The sequence below is a fragment of the Neolamprologus multifasciatus genome, chromosome 23, assembly GCF_963576455.1.
Source record: "Neolamprologus multifasciatus chromosome 23, fNeoMul1.2, whole genome shotgun sequence".
NCBI classification, from domain to species: Eukaryota; Metazoa; Chordata; class Actinopteri; order Cichliformes; family Cichlidae; genus Neolamprologus; species Neolamprologus multifasciatus.
Genome location: NC_140460.1, coordinates 1,917,148 through 1,937,942, shown reverse-complemented (window position 1 = coordinate 1,937,942; position 20,795 = coordinate 1,917,148). Strand labels below are relative to the sequence as shown.

General features: G+C 41.9%; 4 protein-coding genes and 5 non-coding genes across 14 annotated transcripts in view; all 9 read right to left on the bottom strand.

Annotated features, from left to right (window-relative positions):
* Positions 1-4,938, bottom strand: part of eps15 (epidermal growth factor receptor pathway substrate 15) — a 29,012-nt gene extending 24,074 nt beyond the window's left edge. For 4 of the 6 annotated variants that reach the window (XM_085151276.1, XM_085151281.1, XM_085151279.1 and 1 more), the window contains exons 1-6: positions 4,780-4,938; positions 1,387-1,428; positions 796-885; positions 667-714; positions 479-574; positions 194-256 (exon numbers count right to left, since the gene is read on the bottom strand). In XM_085151276.1, the coding sequence (XP_085007402.1) occupies positions 194-256; positions 479-574; positions 667-714; positions 796-885; positions 1,387-1,428; positions 4,780-4,806 (366 nt within the window). In that variant the 5' untranslated portion in view covers positions 4,807-4,938. The remainder of the gene's footprint in view (positions 1-193; positions 257-478; positions 575-666; positions 715-795; positions 886-1,386; positions 1,429-4,779) is intronic. The other 2 variants (XM_085151277.1, XM_085151282.1) reach the window with 2 other exon arrangements.
* Positions 4,939-5,926: 988 nt separating this feature from the next.
* calr (calreticulin) lies at positions 5,927-10,139 on the bottom strand. The gene is made up of 9 exons (XM_085151303.1): positions 9,842-10,139; positions 9,212-9,313; positions 8,778-8,981; positions 8,579-8,673; positions 8,220-8,429; positions 7,976-8,089; positions 7,667-7,810; positions 7,339-7,431; positions 5,927-7,210 (listed from the first exon to the last, which is right to left on the bottom strand). Exons 1-9 carry the CDS (start codon positions 9,933-9,935, stop codon positions 6,980-6,982), a joined length of 1,287 nt encoding a protein of 428 aa, XP_085007429.1. The 5' UTR covers positions 9,936-10,139; the 3' UTR covers positions 5,927-6,979.
* Positions 10,140-10,630: 491 nt separating this feature from the next.
* On the bottom strand, positions 10,631-16,809 carry tor3a (torsin family 3, member A). The gene is made up of 6 exons (XM_085151308.1): positions 16,583-16,809; positions 16,289-16,411; positions 15,750-16,015; positions 14,595-14,770; positions 13,033-13,157; positions 10,631-12,526 (listed from the first exon to the last, which is right to left on the bottom strand). Exons 1-6 carry the CDS (start codon positions 16,746-16,748, stop codon positions 12,279-12,281), a joined length of 1,104 nt encoding a protein of 367 aa, XP_085007434.1. The 5' UTR covers positions 16,749-16,809; the 3' UTR covers positions 10,631-12,278.
* Positions 16,810-17,322: 513 nt separating this feature from the next.
* The window catches only part of osbpl9 (oxysterol binding protein-like 9), a 46,785-nt gene continuing 43,312 nt past the window's right edge, over positions 17,323-20,795 (bottom strand). Inside the window, exons 25-31 of the mRNA XM_085151286.1 lie at positions 20,659-20,755; positions 20,416-20,463; positions 19,802-19,833; positions 19,565-19,611; positions 19,339-19,367; positions 19,115-19,154; positions 17,323-18,338 (exon numbers count right to left, since the gene is read on the bottom strand). The gene's annotated coding sequence lies outside the window, so the exon portion shown is untranslated. The remainder of the gene's footprint in view (positions 18,339-19,114; positions 19,155-19,338; positions 19,368-19,564; positions 19,612-19,801; positions 19,834-20,415; positions 20,464-20,658; positions 20,756-20,795) is intronic.
* LOC146490654 (small nucleolar RNA SNORD47) lies at positions 17,621-17,695 on the bottom strand. Its single transcript, XR_014872652.1, has one exon. It is a non-coding gene; the product is annotated as a small nucleolar RNA SNORD47 (small nucleolar RNA).
* LOC146490653 (small nucleolar RNA snR60/Z15/Z230/Z193/J17) lies at positions 19,219-19,301 on the bottom strand. The gene has a single exon (XR_014872640.1). It is a non-coding gene; the product is annotated as a small nucleolar RNA snR60/Z15/Z230/Z193/J17 (small nucleolar RNA).
* On the bottom strand, positions 19,438-19,519 carry LOC146490652 (small nucleolar RNA snR60/Z15/Z230/Z193/J17). Its single transcript, XR_014872642.1, has one exon. It is a non-coding gene; the product is annotated as a small nucleolar RNA snR60/Z15/Z230/Z193/J17 (small nucleolar RNA).
* On the bottom strand, positions 19,680-19,762 carry LOC146490651 (small nucleolar RNA SNORD79). The gene has a single exon (XR_014872606.1). It is a non-coding gene; the product is annotated as a small nucleolar RNA SNORD79 (small nucleolar RNA).
* Positions 20,533-20,602, bottom strand: LOC146490650 (small nucleolar RNA SNORD75). The gene has a single exon (XR_014872644.1). It is a non-coding gene; the product is annotated as a small nucleolar RNA SNORD75 (small nucleolar RNA).

The window sequence follows — 20,795 nt, the reverse complement described above, 5'->3', positions numbered from 1 at the left end:
AACTTGCACAATCGGTGGCTGACTAAATACTTTTTTGCCCCACTGTATACATACTGCTTAAATGATCACAACAGAAAAAAATGATGCTTCTCTTAAGGTAACAAAAAAGGAGATAAAACTAGGAAAACAGGAGAATTAAAAAAACAATCACAACTATATTTAGACAAAAAGAGCACGTTGGAGCGCGCCTCACCTTGACAACCCAGGGAAGGTCAGCAGCCCCTCCTCCTGCTAACAGTGGGCTGCTGCTGTCATGCTGGAGATGAGCACAAATATTTTTCTATTTCAGTGTTTGCATTAAAAATACATTAAAGAATATTTTTAAAAGCCAAGACCAAATACTAAAAGTTAAAGTTGTTTGTAGTGAAACAAACACCTGTGAATATACCACAGATCTACTGTATTGCACTTCAAATAACCAGCAGTGACTTTAATAGCAGGCACAGTGTGAATTTATAGCACACAGGAGCAGACTTACAAATTTCGGGGGAGGAACAGCTACATTAAGACTCTTGAGCGCCACCTCCAGGCCATTCTGAGCACAAGCCACCAGCCGCAGGGCTATGAAGAATTGCTGAGGGCAGAAGAAGAGTGACGTAAGCCTGGTGATGATGAACACATTTCTGAAGGAGTTCACTTTGGAGCTACTGGACAGTGTGCTGGTACCTGCTTGTTGAGTGCTCCCTTTCGTTCAGAGTCTGCCAAATCCCAGATCTAAGGAGACATTTACAGATAAAACATCTGTCAGCGTCGATGAGAACATCAAAGCTAACAGAGAGCTGCGTCTCCACTCACCTTCCCAAGGACCAGGTCAGCCAGACCTGACCTCTTTAGGAACAGAGCTGCATCAGCTGCTGCCACTCGCCCGCTGCCAGTCGGATCAACCTACACACACATTAAAGCTTATATCATCTTAAAAACTATCAGTATAACAAGCTAAAATGCTAACAAAGAGAAAACTCTTAGCTTCGAAAAAACATGGGGAACAACTGAAAACCATGAAAATCGGCCCTGGAGCCTCTGAGTCATTTAAATCAATGCTGGTAATAAAGCCATTTTCTCAGCAGTCTATTGGCTTAGTCGTCTTTCATGAGGCTCAAAGGGAGTGCTGCTGACATGTTGGGCAAAGGGAAACATTATTAATTCATTGAGGTACTTCCTTTATTGGACACAGGCACTGAAACTGATAGAGAGAAGTGAGACCACTGCTCGCTGCAAGACAGCAGTATAAATGCAGGTTTAGTTTGTGTGCTGAAACTACAAAAATCCTCTCATTGGAAGATTTTATTTTTTTGGATTATCTCCATCCAGAGCCATGTAAAGCCAAACTATGCAGGAGTTATATGCACACACATTGTAACCCATGGGAAAGATACAATGGCATACCTGACGATAGTATTTGTCATAGATGGGGTTTCCACTGGAGAGCTGTTTAAGGAGAAAGAGAAGAATAAAAACAGTTGAGAGATTTTTACCTAAATTCAAAAATGTTCCTTATAACAATCTAACACTAATCGTTCAAATGATTTTTCAAAGTTAGCTCTGAAATAACCAACAAGAGTTTGACGGCTACAGAAGGTTTGTCATCCACTGAGCCAGTTAAAGAGCTGCTTGTTATAAGTATAGCCACTGGCTAAATGTGTTAAAAACAACTAAAAATGACTTCAATGACTCATTCAGTAGAACTTTTACCATTAAAGAAGCCACAGTGTGACTGCAAAACCAAAAAGTTTATAATGGCTGTGTTACAGGTAGGATAACAAATAAACACAAAAACAATGCAGCATCCATGACAATGAGTAGCAACAAGGTGCAGCAGTGTTCATCATTAATAAGTCAACTGCTTATAATTACAATAAATCCAACTTTTACTCTTAACAAATGCCTGAAAAAAGCGATTTCTTAAACTTTCCTACTTCCTGCCATATAAGCACATCAAATATTGTGTAATTTTGCTTAGAAAAATACATATTTATGCAGCATTGTTAATAATTACTAGAGGTGGGAATCACCATACATCCCACGATACGATATTATTGCAATTTTTTAAAATATTTTGCGATATTCAGATTCTGTACATAAAGGTAAACTTTATCAATATTCATTTTATCTAATATCAAAGTCTCACACTCAGTCTTTCTCTCATTTCAGTTTTATTGTTGACAAACTGAGCGGTTTGTATTACAGTCTAGTCCAACTTAACTGAACCATCTGGTACAATTATAGCTATTCTGAACTATGCAGTTTATGAAAACTATGCAGCCCCTTCAGCAACTGAAGAATTTGAAAGTAAATTAAAACAAAATATAATTTTACATTAAATAAAAAAGTTTTAAACTTCATTAAAATAAAACATGTCTTAAATTAAAATAAGTAAACTGTCATGTTTATTGCTGCCAAAAACAAGTTAAACACATTTGGACAGTGAAGAAATGTCAGGATTCTTGCTCAGAAAAAGGATCAACATGCTCTGAAGTCAGAGCACAAAAACCTTTTTGTAACAAAATATCGATTTCTGCTGTCCCTGTATCCATACATTATTAGCAAACAAAATATCACGATGCTACACAGTATCGATTTTTTCCCCCACCCCTAATAATTACCACAATCTCCCCCTACTAAAATGAGGCAGCTATTTTGTCTTTTTGAGTTGAAATGCTGACGTACCTGAGCTGTATATCTGATCAAAAACAAGCCACAACCTAAATATATTCAATTAATACAAAGAGAAACTGTTTAAATGTCACTGAGGCTGAGAAAATATCGCTTTTCCAAACAACTGAATCCTTTTGCGATTTATCAGCTGATTGTTTCATTGAAAAGCTACTCTGCATTTCCTCGTAAAGATCTACACAAATACTCTGGAGAATGGATGGATGACTCAGAATACACCAGAAGGTTTATGCTGAGTTGCATGCAAAGAGACTGATAACTTTTGTGATAACTTCAGGATGCAGGCTACATTTCCTGGGGCCCCCTGGTCAGCTTTAGGCATTTACAACAAGGCGTCACTCCAAAGGCAACAGTTAGTCTGGCCTTCTGTCATGTCCTCCCTAAACACCCCTCTTTCCTCTGTTAAGAAAAACGTCTACCGTTGGACTAAAGAGGAAATAAAGCAGTCCTTCCTTATTTGTGTAGCTGAAACTGACAACTGGTTGTTTGGATTCAAATTGGCAGGTGCAAGAAAGGGAGGAAAGGGATGGACAGTAATTGTTTCAAGTGTGAATCAACCAGGGAGTGGCTGGTCAATGGAGGTTAAGGCTTTCAGACACATGTGAGATTACTCTCTACTGTAAAACACTTAGATCTGACACAGAAAACCACTCAATCACACAAAAAGCAAAGTTATCAGTCAGCTTTTTCACCCACCAGTTTACAGTGAAATAACTGTTGACACACATATCTTTCTCTAGTCAATGCAACTTTTTTCTTTTCCCCTATGACACACAATAGTGTGCCTGGGACTGTTGGCGTCTGTAACACTGTGGTCTTTGTACTGGTGACTTTAATTGAGCACTGAAAAAACACCCCTCAATCATCCCCCAGCTAGCCCATACAAAACTGCAACAGATAGCCAGAAACATCAGGGCGCAGGAGCTGGCGGGACAGGCTAGACTGTTCTAGAGATTATAACCACCCATGGTAATAAAGCACACTGATGTCACTATCAACACCAAACATGAGGCGAGTTTGGGGATTATCGGGCATCTGACAGGAACACTTGCAACAAGCACTGGTGCCTGACAGGCCAATGAACTCCCACAGCTCACAGATAAACACAGGTTTTAAGCCATTTGAGAGACAAGGATCTCAAAGCTGCTCCTGGCAGGCAACTCTTGTCTGTTGCTGGAGGTAACGGCAGCTCAGGTAACAAGTCCACGACTGAAAGCTGCTAATTTAACCTGCCCGTAGCCTCCTAAACAACACAAACACATTCTGACGCTCCATTATTTAGAACTTAATTTAGCTAGCAGCAACTGTGCAACCGTTTACGACAGTAGAGGTGGCTAGTTGCTTGTACAATTCACTTCCTCTTGCTAGTTACAACTAACAGCTAACGATATGAGGAGTTTTCTCTATTAACTAATTGTTAACAGCAGCAGCTAACAGGGTAACTGTTAACGCTGTCCACTTTTAAAAGGTCACAGGGGGGAAAGACACCAAGCCAATCACCAAACATGTTTACTTCTAATAATAGCAATAACAAGGCAGCCTATTCAGTCTAACCATGTAACAAAGCTGCATACGCGGCAAGGAAATCCAACACATAGGCTACAAGCTTTACTGTATATAGCTTGGGTGCTTTATCAGAGGAAAAACAATGTTAGCAGAGGCTGAAGTAGCAGAAATGTGACAGTAGAGCCACAGCAGAGCCACACATGGGCAGCCCAACACCCAAATAGCCTGCAGCAAACCGGGGCAGCACTAAATACGATTAGAAAACACCCGAAAGGAAACGAAGACGAGTAGCGCTAGCTTACACGGTTTATCTCAACTTTGATAAAGCGACTCTAAAACAGCCCAACACTGGTCACAAACTAGCTGTTAGCTAGCAGGCTAGCTAGCTAGCTACGCCCTTACGCAGTCCCCAAAGAGATTAGGAAGAAACTTTTCCCAGTCACAGCAGGGCTAAACTTCCAAAAGAGGAACCAGAATCAAAGAAAGCCCGCGATTCTTTCAGCCAGGCTTAACCGACGCTGCCGAAACATCTCCGAGCGTAACAGGCAGAGGGCAGAAAGCGTTTGCTGTCGTTATATTTGAGTTGTAAGACAGTGTTACCTGAGTAAGAGACAGACTGGAAGCCATAGTGTTTCTGTTTCCCACCGCTTTCAAGCTGCGCTGACAACAGGCAGCGGTAGAGGCCGCTGAAAACCCTGAAGCCAGACCTCAGGGACCGACCTCCCCTCGGAGCTTCACCATCCCTCCATCGCTGCGAGGAGGTGCACAAATAACAAAAGCCAATGGATGCAGAGATAAATAACAAATAAAGACTTGAAACACCCACTCTATGAATTTCTTTACTTTTAGTTGCGTCATTTTGCTATCGGCAATTCATTTTTCTATGGGTCGTTTTAAAATATATAAGGCATTTAAAAATATATAGATAAATAGAATATCCACTACGACCAAACACATTTTTATTTAAGTTCGAACACTAGTGAAACACAGCAAATTTTGCAAGTCTGACTTTACGTTTTTGTTTCAAAGTAGAATAAAATTTAAAAATAAATAAATAAATAAATGAAAATGAAAAAATGAACTGTTAACATCTGTCAATCTATTGAGTTTAATGACAGGAAGCAGAACTGCCCAAGCTGATAAAGTCGGTCAAAGTACAGGAAAATGACAATGAGGACAGAGAACTACGACATTTAAATAATAATTTCATTATTCGACTAAAATTCCTGCAAAAATTTCAAAAAAAAGCCTCATAAGACAAGTGTTGTTCACCTAGTCTTAGTTTTTAGTCAAGTTTTATTTAACTCTGATAACCTTTGTGAGTAGAAAATAAAATACAGACGAAAGGAGAAGATTCAAATGTAAATGAAGCTGAAGTATACCCAGGTACTGCAAACTGTAGTTTACCTTAAACCCTGAGTTTAAACTGTAGTGCAACCTTTGATGAGCCCGGTGAGCAGTAAAATTCAAATGATTGCCAAATTTGAACAGATATCTAAATCAAATGAGGGAACCAAATTAACATTCATCCATCCGTGTTCTTCTGCTGTGGCCTGTCCCAGTTGTCATGGGTCAAGATTAAGGGGTCTACCCTAACCAGGCCATCACCTACACAATAACAAATTAATTCAGTCTTTGGACTCTGGGAGGAAGCTGGAGAAAACCCACCCGGGGGAAAAGGGAGAACAGATAAATAAAACATGATGACACACACGCACAAAAAAAGACACAAAATTTCACAAGGATCTTTTCATTGTTTTCTTCTGGCTGTTTTATTGGACAGATCACCTGCCTTTGTTTTTATTTTACACAGCAACACAAAAATCGCCCCACTTCATTTACTACCATTAGTACAAAATGTCTTTTACAAAAGGAGCCTCTGTCAGACTGTTGGGACAGTGTGTTGGGGTACAGCAGTGCAGAAAACTTGGAATCAAAAATCAGGAAACGAGACGTATACACAAACGGCGAGGAAACCTAAAGTGTGTGCGTACCACACGACCAAATGTTCTGCTACTGGAGTGGTCTTAATGTACATCCTAAGTTTGAGTAGAGCTTATTTAGACACACGAGACTATAGTATGTGCACTGAAGTGGAAAAAGTGTTACCTATACAGTACAAAACTACGCAAGGGACTTCATCTTAAAGCACCTCATGTTACCATCCCACTGCAGACTGATTTGTTTTCTTTTTTCACTTTTGATCAGGTTGTCAAATATAGCGTTAGTCCTACTGCACTCTGGTTGCCGTGCCAACAATCCTCGTTTGAATCAGATAGTGGAAACAGAAGAAGGCAAAATAACCTGGATGACAACATCAAATCCTATCTAATCCTCCCAGCCCGACAGGAATGAAAGAAAAATGTACAAAAATAAAAAATTAAAGGCAAACAAAACACGTGAGGTAAACCAAACGTTTTCCTGGTACCAAAACCTCCATACCAAATAAAACTTCTCATCTCATCACAATATCACACGTCATAACAACCCAGATTTTGTAAAATGTAAATGACAATTCACACGTTTGTGTTAAAATTTCTGGTTTCGACATTCATTTGACATTAATTATGCTTATCACTAGTCCTCGTTTAATAATCATCATTATAGTAGTAGTAGTAGCACATGGAAACAAGAAACAGAACATTTAATTGCCCTTTTCTGACCGATCACCTTGCTTTGTAAACAAAGAAATGGAAAAAGCCCTTCCCACCCAGCCCCCGCCCCGGGGTGTCAGTCGTCAGGGTCTCAGTCTCAGCCTTATTCCAACGGCCCACTGACACAGTCTGAGCAGTTCTTGAGTTTATAACTCATCCTTGAGGTTAGAGTCTGTGCCTTCCTCCTCCTCTTCTTCCTCCTCCTCTTCCTCGTGCTCTTCCCCTTCCTCCTCCTCCTCTTCGTCGTCCTCCTCCTCCTCCTTCTCCTCTTCCTCCTCGTCCTCCTCCTTTGCCTCTTCTCTCCTCTTCTTGTTCTCCTCCTCGCGCTTCTTTCTCTCGTCTTCCTCTTGGCTTTCCTTCATCTTCTTCTCAGCATCCTGGAGGAAATGCGAACAATGCAAATAAATATATCAAACTATATGAAAAGCTCATCCTTTTTATTCGTGTTGACACTGACGTGAAATTAGAATGAGGATTACAGGATACAGGGCTACAACGAGCATACCTTAGTTTTGCCCCATGTGTCGTTGCCAACTTCCTCTGCCAGGTTTGGATCGTTTGTGATTAGAAAGTTGTCAAAGATAGTCCCAGACTTGACCTGCAGCCAGACACAAGGGCAACGCATATTTTGTTATCAAATCTTTAAAGAAAACAAGCACAATCCACAAACTCAAAGAGTTTCAAGCATTTCTTCCTGGGAAAACATGCATAGTTTTCCCAGCAGCTCACACAATACAGAGCAAGTAACCAAATTGCTGGATCAATGTAAATAGTTTTAAAATATTTCAATAAATTTCATTATGCATTAAGATGTAAATACACATCCATCTTACCTGCCACAAGTCGAGCCCAATCACCCCGACGCTGCCGTATTTATAGATCTCAGAATCGGCCGTGTACTCGGGGTTGTCAATCTCAGGGTGGATCCACTTGCCCTTGTAGGCAGGGTTGTCAATCTCTCTGGGCTTCCACTCACCCTGCGGACAGCAAACACACACAGAGAAGCTGGGGTTAAAACACAAAGCGGCTGACAGTGGAAACAGAGTAAATATTTTTGGAGAGCTCGCTGATGTGCAAAGCTCAGAAAAATAGCACAGAATTAAATCTGACTGCATGAAGAGTTAGAATCACTGGATATGCACCTTGTATTCAGGGTTCGTGACCATCGGTGGCTCCCACTCGCCATCCATCTCATCATCCCAGTCATCGGGCTTCTTGGCATCAGGATCTGGGATGTTCTCTGGTTTGTCCCAGTCCTGCAATGAAAACAAAAACAAAACATTTGAAACATGATCAACCTATCGAAACTTTTTAAAAATTAAAACAGTCTTGCACACATGAGACAAGTACAAGTGATGCCCTGAAAGAATGCCAGGGCACACTGACCTCAGGTTTCTTATCGTCAGGGTCAGGAATCTTCTCCCTGTCATCCCAGTCCTCTGGCTTTTTGGCCTCGGGGTCCTTGATTTTTTTGGGAGGCAGGAAGTCCCAGTCATCCTCCAGATTGCCAGATTCCACCTTCTTATTGTCTATCTTAACCTCATAAGTGTTGTCAGGGTTGACGACCAGTGTGTACAAGTGGGTGTACTCATCATCCTGCAGGGCAGAAAAAAAAGGTTTGAAAAAGGTGCCGTCAATACATGCAACTAACAGCATATCACCATGTAGTTTATTTTTAATTGTTTAAGCTCATGTGTCCTTATATTGTGGTGCTTTTTATTAGAACTAGCTTTCCCATGCGTCACCTTGCACCGGATGTCCTTGTTGATCAGGTGGTTCTTGCCTTTGTAGTTGAAGATCACGTGAACTTTCTTTGTGCCGGGGCCGCAAATATCAGGACCTGAACGAGCCCACAAACACAAAGTGACAGTGAATGTCTGCGTATAACAAACACTGCCCGACAAAAGCAATACCATTTAACACACCATCCTTTGGTCCACTTACCAAACATGATGTTGTAGACAGAGTCTCCATGCATGTCCTCCTGGTTGAGCTCGGAGGGAAACAGTTTAATGTAGCCTCCGCCACAGTCGATGCTCTGCTCGTGTTTCACGGAGAACTGTATGACTAAAGGCTGGCCCTTGTTGCTGAAGTCATCGAAACGGGCTGACAGTGCATAAAAACGGGCATCCTGGCTTGTCTGCAGACCTGCAGAAACAATGGTGTTACTGCAGGGAAGATCAAGCTAAACCAGCGAGTAACAGTACGGGTTAATTCGATGCTTTTGCTCTGTTCTCAAGTCGAAGAACAGAGAGGAAGACAGCCGTGTTGATACTGGCAGAGCTCCACGAGGAAGCAAACACGCGCCTCTGACAGCAGGTGTCTGACAGGGTAGTATAGTGTAATTATGCAACACATATCAGCGCCTTCCTGCTTACCTTTGTCTTTCTCTTCATCACCGTAGAATTTCCCGGAAGTCAGGACAAACTTCCCATAATCGGACTTGTGCTTGGATTCCACCCAGCGACTCATCCAGGCATCTGCACAAACAGGTTCAGAGTCAGCTGCCCAGCAATCACCAAGACAAGACTCACAAAACTCTCTGTTAATCCAGCCTTCGATACAGAGTGTGTGTGTGCGTGTGTGTGGGTGGGGGGCATACTGCGGGATTTTGTGACCGCCTTCACAGATGAAAGAACAGGACAGCTGGGAGAAGGAGGGTAGCAGTGAATGACCAGGGGAGAGATGTGCAGCAGTGGGGGGAGGGGGAGGCAGACGGGGTGTGATAATAGCTTAGAGGGCTGGGAAACATAAAGCAGGGAATGTGAATAAATCAATGAATGGATGAGTGATCGGTTGGTCTTCTAGACCAATCAGCTGACGATGTAATCCACAAATTGCGGTAAAATCGTGAGAAATAACCGTAACAATCCGCGCCGATATGCGGACATGAAAAATAGCCATCATTCATCTCAGTCAGCACCACAGCATCTCAAGGATGTACAGCAGCAACAAAGAAAAGCAAGCACTCCAATCCTATCTGTGTAATGTTGTGTGAAAGCGCTCACCGCCGTCTTCAAATTGCTCGCGGAAATAAACTGTGGACTCGGCCAGCGCAGATGCAGCCGACACGGCCATCAAAAGCAGGCACAGCGCTGTCATGGCGACGAGCTGAAGCAGCCAGTCGAAAACGAACCAATTACAAATAAAAATGCCCGCGTAGAAAGATTTTCTCTAAATAAGGTGAAGCGGCGTTGTCTGTCAGTGCGGTATCCCCATACAGTGATGTTACAGTGAGAGCCACCGAGACGCTGCCGCTTCTCTCCTCTCGCCTCGGAACAGATGTCTGAATCTGATTGGACGACGGTTGCTAACCTCAATAAGGAAGCGCTACCGCTTAAAGCCAATCAGAGGACAGAGAATCCGGACGAATACTTTCTGCAGCCAATGGGAGCAGACCACGCGTTTGCCTGATACACGCCCAAAGGAAGGATGATGCGCCGTGGGTGAATCACATGCAAGGGGAAAATGCAATATCAGTAACAACACGAGTATAACTAAAGCGAAACAACGTGAACTACATATACATACTTACAGCAAATAAAAAAATTAATGAAATAATTCGAATCGGTAGGAAAAAAATAATGTTCTATAAAAATAAATAATTTTTCACATTCTCAACAAATGTTTTCACGCCTGATCTCGTGCAGCAGATCTATATAATCTCAGGCGTGATTTTCTTGCCTTATGTAAACTAAACTAAACACAGGAGATTCCACAGAAATATACATCACAGGCGTAACAACTCTGTAATAGGTCCCAGGGCAGATCTTTTTTTTTTTTTTTTTTGTTGGGGGGGGAGGGGGATCCTTACCTCCACATTGTACCAGAACAAACACAGCATAGCATATAGCAATAATAAGACATATCAATGGCATCAGTCAAGCTTGTAACCAGCACCATGGATAACAACCGCAGTCGGGGGTTGGCTCGGCGGACAAATTTACCTAAAGCCTACAAACACACACACAAGCCCAAAATAGATTCAGCCTTGCTAACGTAACATAAACACACCTGTAATATGTGCAAGCTACAAAAAGCCACAGGTCCTCACAGACTTCCTCGATGGGCAAGCTTATAACAAGCACACTGATTTATATTATTCCTCATTCAACAATTTGTTTTCTACTAGTTTTCTACATATATCACACACTCACATACTGACGAGTGCTTATTCTGAACATATGACTGGTACCATAGTTTCAAACCTTTAAACAAACTCCATCGCTCGGGCCTTGCATTCAGCAAAGTCAACACGTTCATAGGGAGCAAGAACAAGTAATTTAGTTCCCAGCATCTATCAAAACATTGTAGAGTGTAAAATTACTGGGTCAATATTTGTACAACTGAAAATGTAATAAAAATGTATAAAGCATAAAAATACTCTAGTCCACTTTACTGTAATCCTGTCAATATAAGTACCCAGTGTAACATAGAGGAGGGCCCTCTAAGGTAGTTTTCTCGACTGGGTCCCAGGCGCTGCCCTGCCTGCCATATTCAAATTCGAACATTAATGTGGAGTCAAATCACTGAAATCGATGATGATTGTTGTTTACCAGGTTTTTATTTCTTTAAACCGTGTCTGACAGGTTCTCTCTGTGTTCTTATTGTGATGTGACCCTCAGCTTTGAAGCAGACTGTGTTGATGATCGATGAATTATACCAACAAAAGAGTAAAGCACACCACTGAGTAACAACTGTATATTAAGTAACAGTACAGAAAAACCTATCAAATGTTTTTATAAAACACAAGTATGTAAAAGGGTGAGTTTCCACAGGTCCAATGCTTTAGAGACACAGTCCTTCACAGTAAGAGCTTCAAGTAACATTCCCATCACCACTGGTCCTTGTATGTTCATTTTAAAAGGAATAAAAAAAATCTAACAAAATAAAATAAGTGCACATTTAGAGTACTCCACAAAACTAATCTGGTGCAGTAAAATGTTCAAATATGGCACAAATGATATTAATAAATAATCTGTGCTGATATAAGCACAATGTTTGACATGCTAGTAACACATGAATTACAAACTCATATGAACACAAACAACAGTGCGAGTCAGACGTTGGCCGAGGGGATTAGATATAAATAGTGAAAAGGAAAATAAATGTCTCCCTCTGCGCCACACTCTGCACAGACACCATCTTCTTCACCCCTTCGTCTTGACAGGATTCAAACCGGGCAGGTGAAGAAGAGCAGCAACGCTTCCTGTGACGCTGCCCATCTCTGCAGGCTGGGTCACGCTGCTCTGCCCTCTAATCCTGGATCTGCCCTGATGTCTGGCCTTCTGTGACGGGACCTGGACAGACACATGTTGCATCTGTGGGGGGAGGGGGAAGTGTGCAGTGCAGAGCAAAGATGACACATCTCTGTGGCTCTGTATGCAGATGGGCCGGTAAAGCAATCTTACACCTCCAGGTCCGTCTCTCTGTTTCCTCCTCGCTCTAGGGAAGAAAGAAGTTGATCCTCTGAGGTATGGACTTGCATCCTTGGGCTGAGAACAGTCTCTCCTCTTTGGGAACATACAGCATTGCCTTGGCCACCTCATCCAGCGTGGCTTCATCTGTTTCCAGACCTCGTGCTGCGTAGGCGTCCCGTGCACAGAGCTTAATGTGACGGTACTCCAGGGGCAGAAAGGGCACAAAGAAGTCAATCAGGTGACCAGACATCAGCTCACTCTGAGCAAAGCCACCTGGGATATTAAAACAAAACAGGAAATAGAAACATATTTAAAGTTTTAACAATGTGTTTTGGTTCTTTTTTATCATACGCTGTATATAAAAGATGGCATGGCCAGTGTACTGATTCTTTGGTCAGCAGGGGGCGATTCCTGAGGTGGTCTGTGACCTCGGTGATCACTTTCCTGCTAATTTTGTAACCACAAACAAGGATAAAACATGGTATGTTTTACCATGTGATTAACCACGTGAGTGATGAAGTTGTTAACCAGTAAGTGTACAAAATCCACCCCTCAATCAGGAGTACCAGATTCAAAGATGAGGCTTCACAATAGGGCCTCACTAACCCATGGGTAACACTATGCTGGTCTAAGCTGTTTTGATGTTACTTTAGCGGCTTTCAGCAAATAATTTCAAGCCACTGAGCAACCAGAACACCTGAGTAACTTAGTGGCTTAAAAAAAGGCTCAAAGCTTAAGAAAACCCACCAGGCAACCTTTACAAAAACTTTACTGCTCACCTTGAGACTCCATAGTCTCAGCTCGCAGCCGATGCTCCAGGTCTTCCATACCGATGTCCTCTCGATTCTGGCCAGAGTGCCAGAAGTCCAGCGCTACGTCGTTGATTGTTGCACCACCAATGTTACTGCAGTGACAACAGCAAAAACACATTATATGTCTACTAGGGGTGCAACGATACTTGTATCGATATTGAACCGTTCGATACAGTGCTTTCGGTTCGGTACGCATATGTATCTAACAATACAAAATGTTTAATTTATTTTATCAACTTTCCTTCTGACGATGCTGTCTGTGTTGAGCGCTCAGTGGATCTGCGCTCGACTACTCCGCCTAGGCTGCACTGTCGAGCGCAGATCCACTGAGCGCAGCGCAAGCTAGCAAGACAGAAGCTAAGCTCCTTGCAACATGGCAAATTGAACCTCCCCCACCCTCATTCAGATCTGGCGTTTGGAACTATTTTGGTTTTCATGTGACGTATGACCCTGAAGGTAAGCGCGTCATGGACTAAAGTAAAACAGTATGTTGGATGTGCCACGCAATGCTCAATTACATGGGTGGGAACTAGTGTGTTAGCGCAGTTAGCTCGTTAACGTGTTGGCCGTCCAGCCCCACGCACGGGGCGATCCGCGGTAGCTCGTTAACAGAGATTTGCCGTGTTGTGGCGTTAACGTCATTTCAGATTAACGCTGACAGCACTAGTGGGAACACAACGAATATGACTGCACATTTACTCCGACATCATCCTCGTGCAAAGACAAGTGGAAGCAGACAAAAACAACAAGCACGCATGCTACAAACTTTAGCCGAGTCATTTAGACAGCCGTTAGCACATGATTCTCCTTATGGGGACCTGATATGTTTAATATGCTGCTGAGAATATAGCCCAGAAGAAGCGTATAGTATAGCTTTTATTTTGGAAAGAGACATTTCTCTGTAATAAACTCTCTTTTCCAAAGATGAGGGATTTCTCCATCAGATAGATTAATTTTTTTATTACTTTGTTGTTTCAGCAACATTGAATTTAAAAACTGTACTTTTGAGTTAAAATATATATTTATAATTTTAATAAATGACAAATTAAAAAGGCATGAACATTTTTTTTGTATCGAAAAAATATCGAACCGTGACACCAAAGTATCGAACCGAACCGTGAATTTTGTGTATCGTTGCACCCCTAATAAATACAGCTGCTGAGCTTCTCAGGGAGACTCGATTCTTTCTGGCAAAGCAGTTTGTCACAAAGTTTCTTTAATACAAGTTGCTCTTAGATAAATGATCACAGTTCAAAGATGGCCAGTAATTCACTCACATCTCTGGACCATAACTGTTGAGTGAAAAACGGCTTTTTCTATTTTTGACTGAACAGACTGTTAGTCAGGACAAATCTGACTTGAGGAATTGAAAACATGAAAAATCCATACAGAAGGCTAATGGAGACAGAAGGAGCTCCATCCTTCACCGCTGATGAGCTGCCAGGCTATCTGGACAGGAAGTGCAACGCATTCTGATTGGCAGAGAGCTTTACAGCTTCATCAAACTGCGCCTGAAACAGTCAACTAACCTGAGGAAGAGGAAGATGGCCCTGCGGTAGCTGACCCCATCTACGTTGTCATAGTGATCCATGAAGGGCTTGATTGCATCGATGAGGCCCGGATGAAGCTTTTCAGCCTCATCGAAGATGAACAGAGTCTGAGGGCAGCGCAGCACTATGTCTCGGATTGCTTCTCTCAGCTGACCCTGGATTTCAGGCAAAAAACAAACAAACAAGAAAACAAAAGTCAAACATTATTAACATTTTATAACATTTCAGATCTGACAAAAGCTGATTATTATTTCCTTTCAAGCTTTATATATAGAGATATTAAACTGTGCATAAAATATTACAAATATAAGATAAGATAAGATAAGATAAGATGACCTTTATTAGTCCCACAGGTGGGAAATTTGTTTTGTTACAGCAAAAGTGCAAAGTTATGTAGCAGAAATTAGAAAACACTGGAATGCAATAAAATACAATAGAATAAAATAGAAATACAAATACAAGAATACAACTTTGTCAGAAGAAGAATTGCACAAGAATTGCACATATAGCAGTCTTATTGCACATGTGTGGGTTTGTGTGTTTGATCAGCTGCAAAAGTCTTTATTGTGGAGTCTGACTTAAACCAACAGCCAACATTTATCAAGAATGTTTTAATCTTTTTAAACGAATATATAAATGAATATATAATATAAATAAACAGTTCTTTAAAAGAATTAGCCCTGTTATATGCCACAGAGGTTCAGTGGGAGGCTGTACGACAACACGTAGACACGTTAAAGTCCACATTTGCACACTCTGCAGACTTTGAGGGCATGAGGGGAAAGGTTATCCCGTGAACTGCATATACCGATTTATATTTGGATAGCTCTGTACTATGCACCATGTATTAATACTATGTAAACACAATTTTGAAATCAGCTGCAGTGATTGTGAAAAAATGTGCACAAATGAGACTGAGCTGGCACCTCTGACCTGGATGGACAAACGCCAGGTTCCAAACATCCATTTCTCTGAGTATTTGTGTCGCAGCATCAGTGTTGACTTAAAGCATCTGTCCAAACCATGACTGCTATCACTCATGATGAATTACAACACAGAATAAATATCTATGTAAGCAAAGCAGCGTCCAGAGAACGCAGGTGCATGTTCCATCGCCGTGCCAAGTGGGCTCACCTTGTACGTGTCCACCAGCCTGGCGTGCGGGAAGTGGAACGGGGCGATGAACAAACGGACACACTCGCTCTTCACCCCGTCCCGGTACAAGTTATCAGCAATGATCCGGGCCACAAAGTTCTTGCCTGTGCCGGACCAGCCGTGGAAGGAGAGCGTCAGGGGCTTGTTGGACTCGGGGTTGTTGATGAAACCCTGGATGGCTTTCAGAACCACAGACTGAGCCAGATGTTGCCCGTGGAGCTTCGTCTGAAGGTCTCTTGCTAGACCTGCACATGAGACCATAGATTTTTGATTTGCACCGGCAAATATGAATAAAGTGCTCTGTGTTAAAATGTCTACTTTTAAAATATGTGATATAGCCAATAAAACGTAAAGCTGTTAAAGGGCTGCATGAGGCAGTGAAGCTAAAGCCCTTATCAGATGATGAGTAACTGTGTGCAGTGTTGGGTGAATTCACAAACAGACGATTACAAACAATAATGAGGGGAAACGACCAACAGGCGACCAAAGCGGGCAGCCACAGAGCAGCAGTGTGATACCTGTGATGTTGTTGGTTATCCTGCAGTCTCCGGACTCACAGCACTGACCCAGGCTACAGTACCACTGATGCAGCAGGCTCATGTAGTCCTGGGGAAACCCTGCCCAGATATCCCTGGTAGGAACTGCTCGCATCACAAGAGCAGGGCGAGAGACGTCCGTGTTTATAACAGTGTAATAACGAATCGTAAAATTAAAAATATTGCAAAATGCGCACGAGGCACGATGTAGCTTGCGAAATGAGCGCTTTATAGCGTTATACTAAAATGGTTTTAATTTCTTTTACCATCTCTTACCTTGCTGTGTGGCATCATCCTGATTGGGCTGACACTCCCCCTCCCAGATATTGCAATAAATATAATTAAAATAGTAAGTAGAGACGTTGCTAATGCTATCGAAATGGAAGAAGTCGGCCTGTGCCGAGACAGCCCAGAGCAGCAGGAGGAAGCACCGCGCAGACATCGCGAACAGGCTGACGTGAAGCGGTCCAAACGACACTGAACACGAAGTCCCGTTTCTGCTCTCCCATTTATCTGAACGCGGTGGTCCACCGGCGGCCTGCTGTGACTGGGATACCCCTCCCCGCCCCCGACAACCTCTCCCTGAACTGAAGCCAAAGAGGGGCGCTTGTTGTGTCGTTCGCTACGGGCGGACGGAGGGGCGGTTACTACCCCATTCCTACTGCTCACGTCCAATTTGATTGGAGCGAAGCCGGTACTGCAACGCCATACGGCAAATGTCACGCTACAGAGGTAAGAGGTTTGCGTGTCCACGGTCAGCAACGCTAGCTAGATATTCCCGCCCTTGGGAGGTCAGCAAGTGACCGAATCGAACTCCTTTCGATTACACAACGTCACTTCCGGCGAGAAGTCGTACAACTTGCTCTCAATCTTATTTACTTTTCATAGTTGTATCATTAGATTGTACTACGCGACTGTTTGCACAACTGGTTTAGTAACATAAGATCAGTTTATTTGGCGCTCATACCCATCGCCCATTGAGAAAGGGAGGAGAAACACAGATGCACACAAATGAGTCAATAACAAATATTTTATTGTTACAAATTGACGTTAACAGGATCAGGTCACAATCCAGACGTAATAGCATGAGCAGGGTTTGAACACCGATTCCTGCAGGTGAAAATCTGTCAACATCACTTTCCAGCTTTTGAGGAAACGGCACCAGACTGTACCATTTAGATTTATTATGAAGTGACAGACTTGTGCTTGATTGTGCTTCAGTGCCTGAGGCTTCACACCTGTGTAGAGAAGAAATCATTCAAATACAAGTACAGACTACTAACAGAAGAGCTAACTAGCAATTAATGACCGCATGACCTCAGAAAAAAGTGGAACGGTAAGGGTTATAATCAGCTTAAGTCATCTGGCAAAATCAGATCATCACTAGTCTTGTGGCCACCTTGAAATAATCGTGATTCAGGACTGGACAAAGACACTCACCAGGTAAAGAACTTTACCTTTTCTCCTTCTGAAAAAGAAGAATGAAAAACCTTATTACAAGTCAGCGATTGGCTGATTCATATTTTGTTCACTGGGTTGCTCAGTGACAGACTGTCCACATGAGTGTTCAGGTCAGACATTTGTTGTAACATCACTGAACCCCTTATGACCATCGTGCACTTTTAAGTCAGTTTTCTCACCTCAGTCACTCTGGTTTGGTCCACACTGGGTCTCCATCCCTCACACAGAGAATAACCTGAAGATATGAGCTCATCAGTCAAACATGCACATCAAGTTTAAAGATGAAGGAGTCTACGCTGACCTGGTCAGCTAGAGCTAATAAACAGACTCCATGGTTTAAAGTCAGTCTGTACTTTGTCATCACACAGGCCAGACTACAAGGATCAAATGATCTTTACTGCAAGAAAGCGATCCCAGAAAATACAGAAGTGGCTCCTTCAGACCCAGCTCTATAAACCTCAACAGCACGGGGCCCATTCTGGGTCTGAGGAGCTAAAAATGACGCGATTTCATCCTCACCATGAGTGTTTAATCATCTTCTGAATGGTGATGAGTCGCGAGCCCACTCGTTCTGTAAAAACAAATTAAGATTCAGGTAAATTTACAAAACCATGCTCACTTATTTTCTCCAACATTAAAAATCCAGATCAGAGTGTTACAAAGTATCCTCAACTGGATCAGCGACCTGATTCAAACTCATCACATCTGAAAGCTGTTAGCTGCTGTGCAGGGATGTCACCAGAAATGATACGTAACGCTAACATTTGATACCAAAAATCTGAGATCACTTGATTTTCTTTGGTACTATGTACTAAGCTGCCATATTTCTAGATACATTCTTACATATTAGAGGAAATCCAACAGCACAGGAAACACTACCTGTGGAAAAGGACCATTTCTGCAGCCGCCATAATAGCTGCTTAAACTCATATGGCAGAGTTCTTATTTTGCTATGAATGACGGTACTTTACACTTTTTAGGTGGAGTAAGCGATCAAAGAATGATGCATTTTCATACAGTCCAAGCACCACAAATTAACAAAAGCACTTAAACGTCAAAGACTTAAAGCTGAGCAAGTTTTAATTCAAGGCATCATCCTGATGTCACCATTGAGACGGCTGTTATTACATAGGTTAAATGGTTTGCTGTGGTAATTCTAGTCATGCTTATCCTTTTGTATAACAGGTCTATAACTGTGTAATTACCACACTATGCACTTTAGTCTGTGCCTTGTTAAAAGTGTTATTTGAGATAAATTATCTGCCACTGTGTAGTTCTATTGGTGCAGAGCATCAGGTTTGTGGTTCTGTGACATCCCCACTGCAGTGTTTAAGATTTAATGCTTACCAGCAGAGCAGCAACGAGTCAGACAGCAAGGAGTTCACATCTGAAGAGAAAGAACTTAATTATCACTTTGCTTTAAACACGTCAGTGTTTGTGGGAATACATAAGTTGATGCTCAGCTAGGAGCGAAAGACGATAGTCATTCTTCATAGTTTAATCTGCTGAACTATGCACTCATCACTGCATCGAGCTGCATTAAAAGAAATGTAGAGCAGGATTTAACTCACCTCCACTTTGCACTTTTGGGGGACTCCTTCTGAAAAAAAAATAAATATAAATAAGTTTAGAAAGACCTCAATCCCAGTGACCCTCAAAGGTTGCAGAAGCCGACACATCAGCTAGGAGCGAAAGACAACAGTGATTCTTCATAGTTTAATCTGCTGAACTATGCACTCATCATTGCATCGAACCAGTTTTATCTTTACAGGCCGGCTCCTCAAAGAAAAAACCTACCTGCAGCTGATCCAAGAATGCACATCTGGATCCAACATCAGGACCGTCTGCAAAGCACGAGAGACGCATCGTTGAAAAGTCCAAATTTTAACATGCATGCAAGTAATATAGTTTTAACTGCATCAGAAAAAAGTCCTCTTTCACTCTTTTTCAGAGAGATTCCCATTGTTTTAAAAACAAAAGTCATCATTAACAGTTTCTTATGGTAACACATGATCAAGAATTTACATGCATTACCTGTTAGCGATAGGACTCGGACCTGAGGACACCTGTGGGTAAAAATAAAGTGATTAAAATGATATCAACTTTTAAGCTCACAGGTTGGGAGTAAGTAGTGCCTCAGATAATACAACTTGGTGGTTGGAGTATCATCACATCTTCTCAAGAGTAGCAAATAAGTGTCATCACAGGAGCACAAATTTATGGCAAAGACTGATGCTTCCCTGAGGTGTTAGCAGAGAGAAAACTACACGTGTAGATCAGGACTCCAGGAACAGCGTTACAAGTCAGTGTTTTGGCCCAATATTGAACATTTTCATTTAAAATAGATTTCCTGTTCATTTGTTGTACATTGTGTACAAATCACACTTTGCCAGTCAAATGAAAGCAGTAATATCCCCATTAGTTTTACATGCAAATATTAGTTTATCTATGCAAAGGCACACTGGGGTTATTGATACTTAGGTTTGAAATATTTGTGTCAATATGCACCCAAGCAATTAAAAAGATATCATCTTCAATTTCAGCCATAGGAATTTTATCATTATAGTTTGATTTAAGAGAAGGTGTAGTCTCTCCACAGCGAACACCTTAGAGAAGCACAAGTTTCCTCTGCAAACACTCATCCTCACCTCCTCAGTCCCCTACAGACAAGTCACATCTCTGGGCTTTCACGGCACCTGTAGAAACAGTCTTGTTAGGACTATTACAATGAAAGCAAGAAACTCAAAAGAAAAACTATATATGGAAGTCTCAGTGTAGAAAATGCTCAGAAATCACTTCTGTCCACTACTCTTATACTTTAAATCATCACTGACGTCCATTTAGGGGAAAAAAATAAATAAAAGTTCAGGGTTTAAAGAAGAACTCCTTACCATCGAGCATCTGCTGATTTCGAGAAGTCAGGATGAGCATCGTGATCCTTCATCTTTGAAGATCCGTCTGTATTTTTGAGTGTTTTAAGTTGTTAATCTGTCAGATTTAACCCAAACACAACAGGAAGGTTAAACAT

What these genes read in the sequence shown, in the direction of transcription:
- tor3a (XM_085151308.1), bottom strand. Translation starts at nt 16,748, where the DNA reads ATGTCTGCGCGGTGCTTCCTCCTGCTGCTCTGGGCTGTCTCGGCACAG. An exon ending in GGATGATGCCACACAGCAAG is followed by an intron (nt 16,412 to 16,582) that starts GTAAGAGATGGT and finishes TGATGCGAGCAG; the next exon opens with TTCCTACCAGGGATATCTGG. An exon ending in GCCATCTTCCTCTTCCTCAG is followed by an intron (nt 13,158 to 14,594) that starts GTTAGTTGACTG and finishes TTGTCACTGCAG; the next exon opens with TAACATTGGTGGTGCAACAA.
- calr (XM_085151303.1), bottom strand. Translation starts at nt 9,935, where the DNA reads ATGACAGCGCTGTGCCTGCTTTTGATGGCCGTGTCGGCTGCATCTGCG. An exon ending in CGAGCAATTTGAAGACGGCG is followed by an intron (nt 9,314 to 9,841) that starts GTGAGCGCTTTC and finishes CTGTTTGTGCAG; the next exon opens with ATGCCTGGATGAGTCGCTGG. An exon ending in ACAAGGACATCCGGTGCAAG is followed by an intron (nt 8,430 to 8,578) that starts GTGACGCATGGG and finishes TCTGCCCTGCAG; the next exon opens with GATGATGAGTACACCCACTT.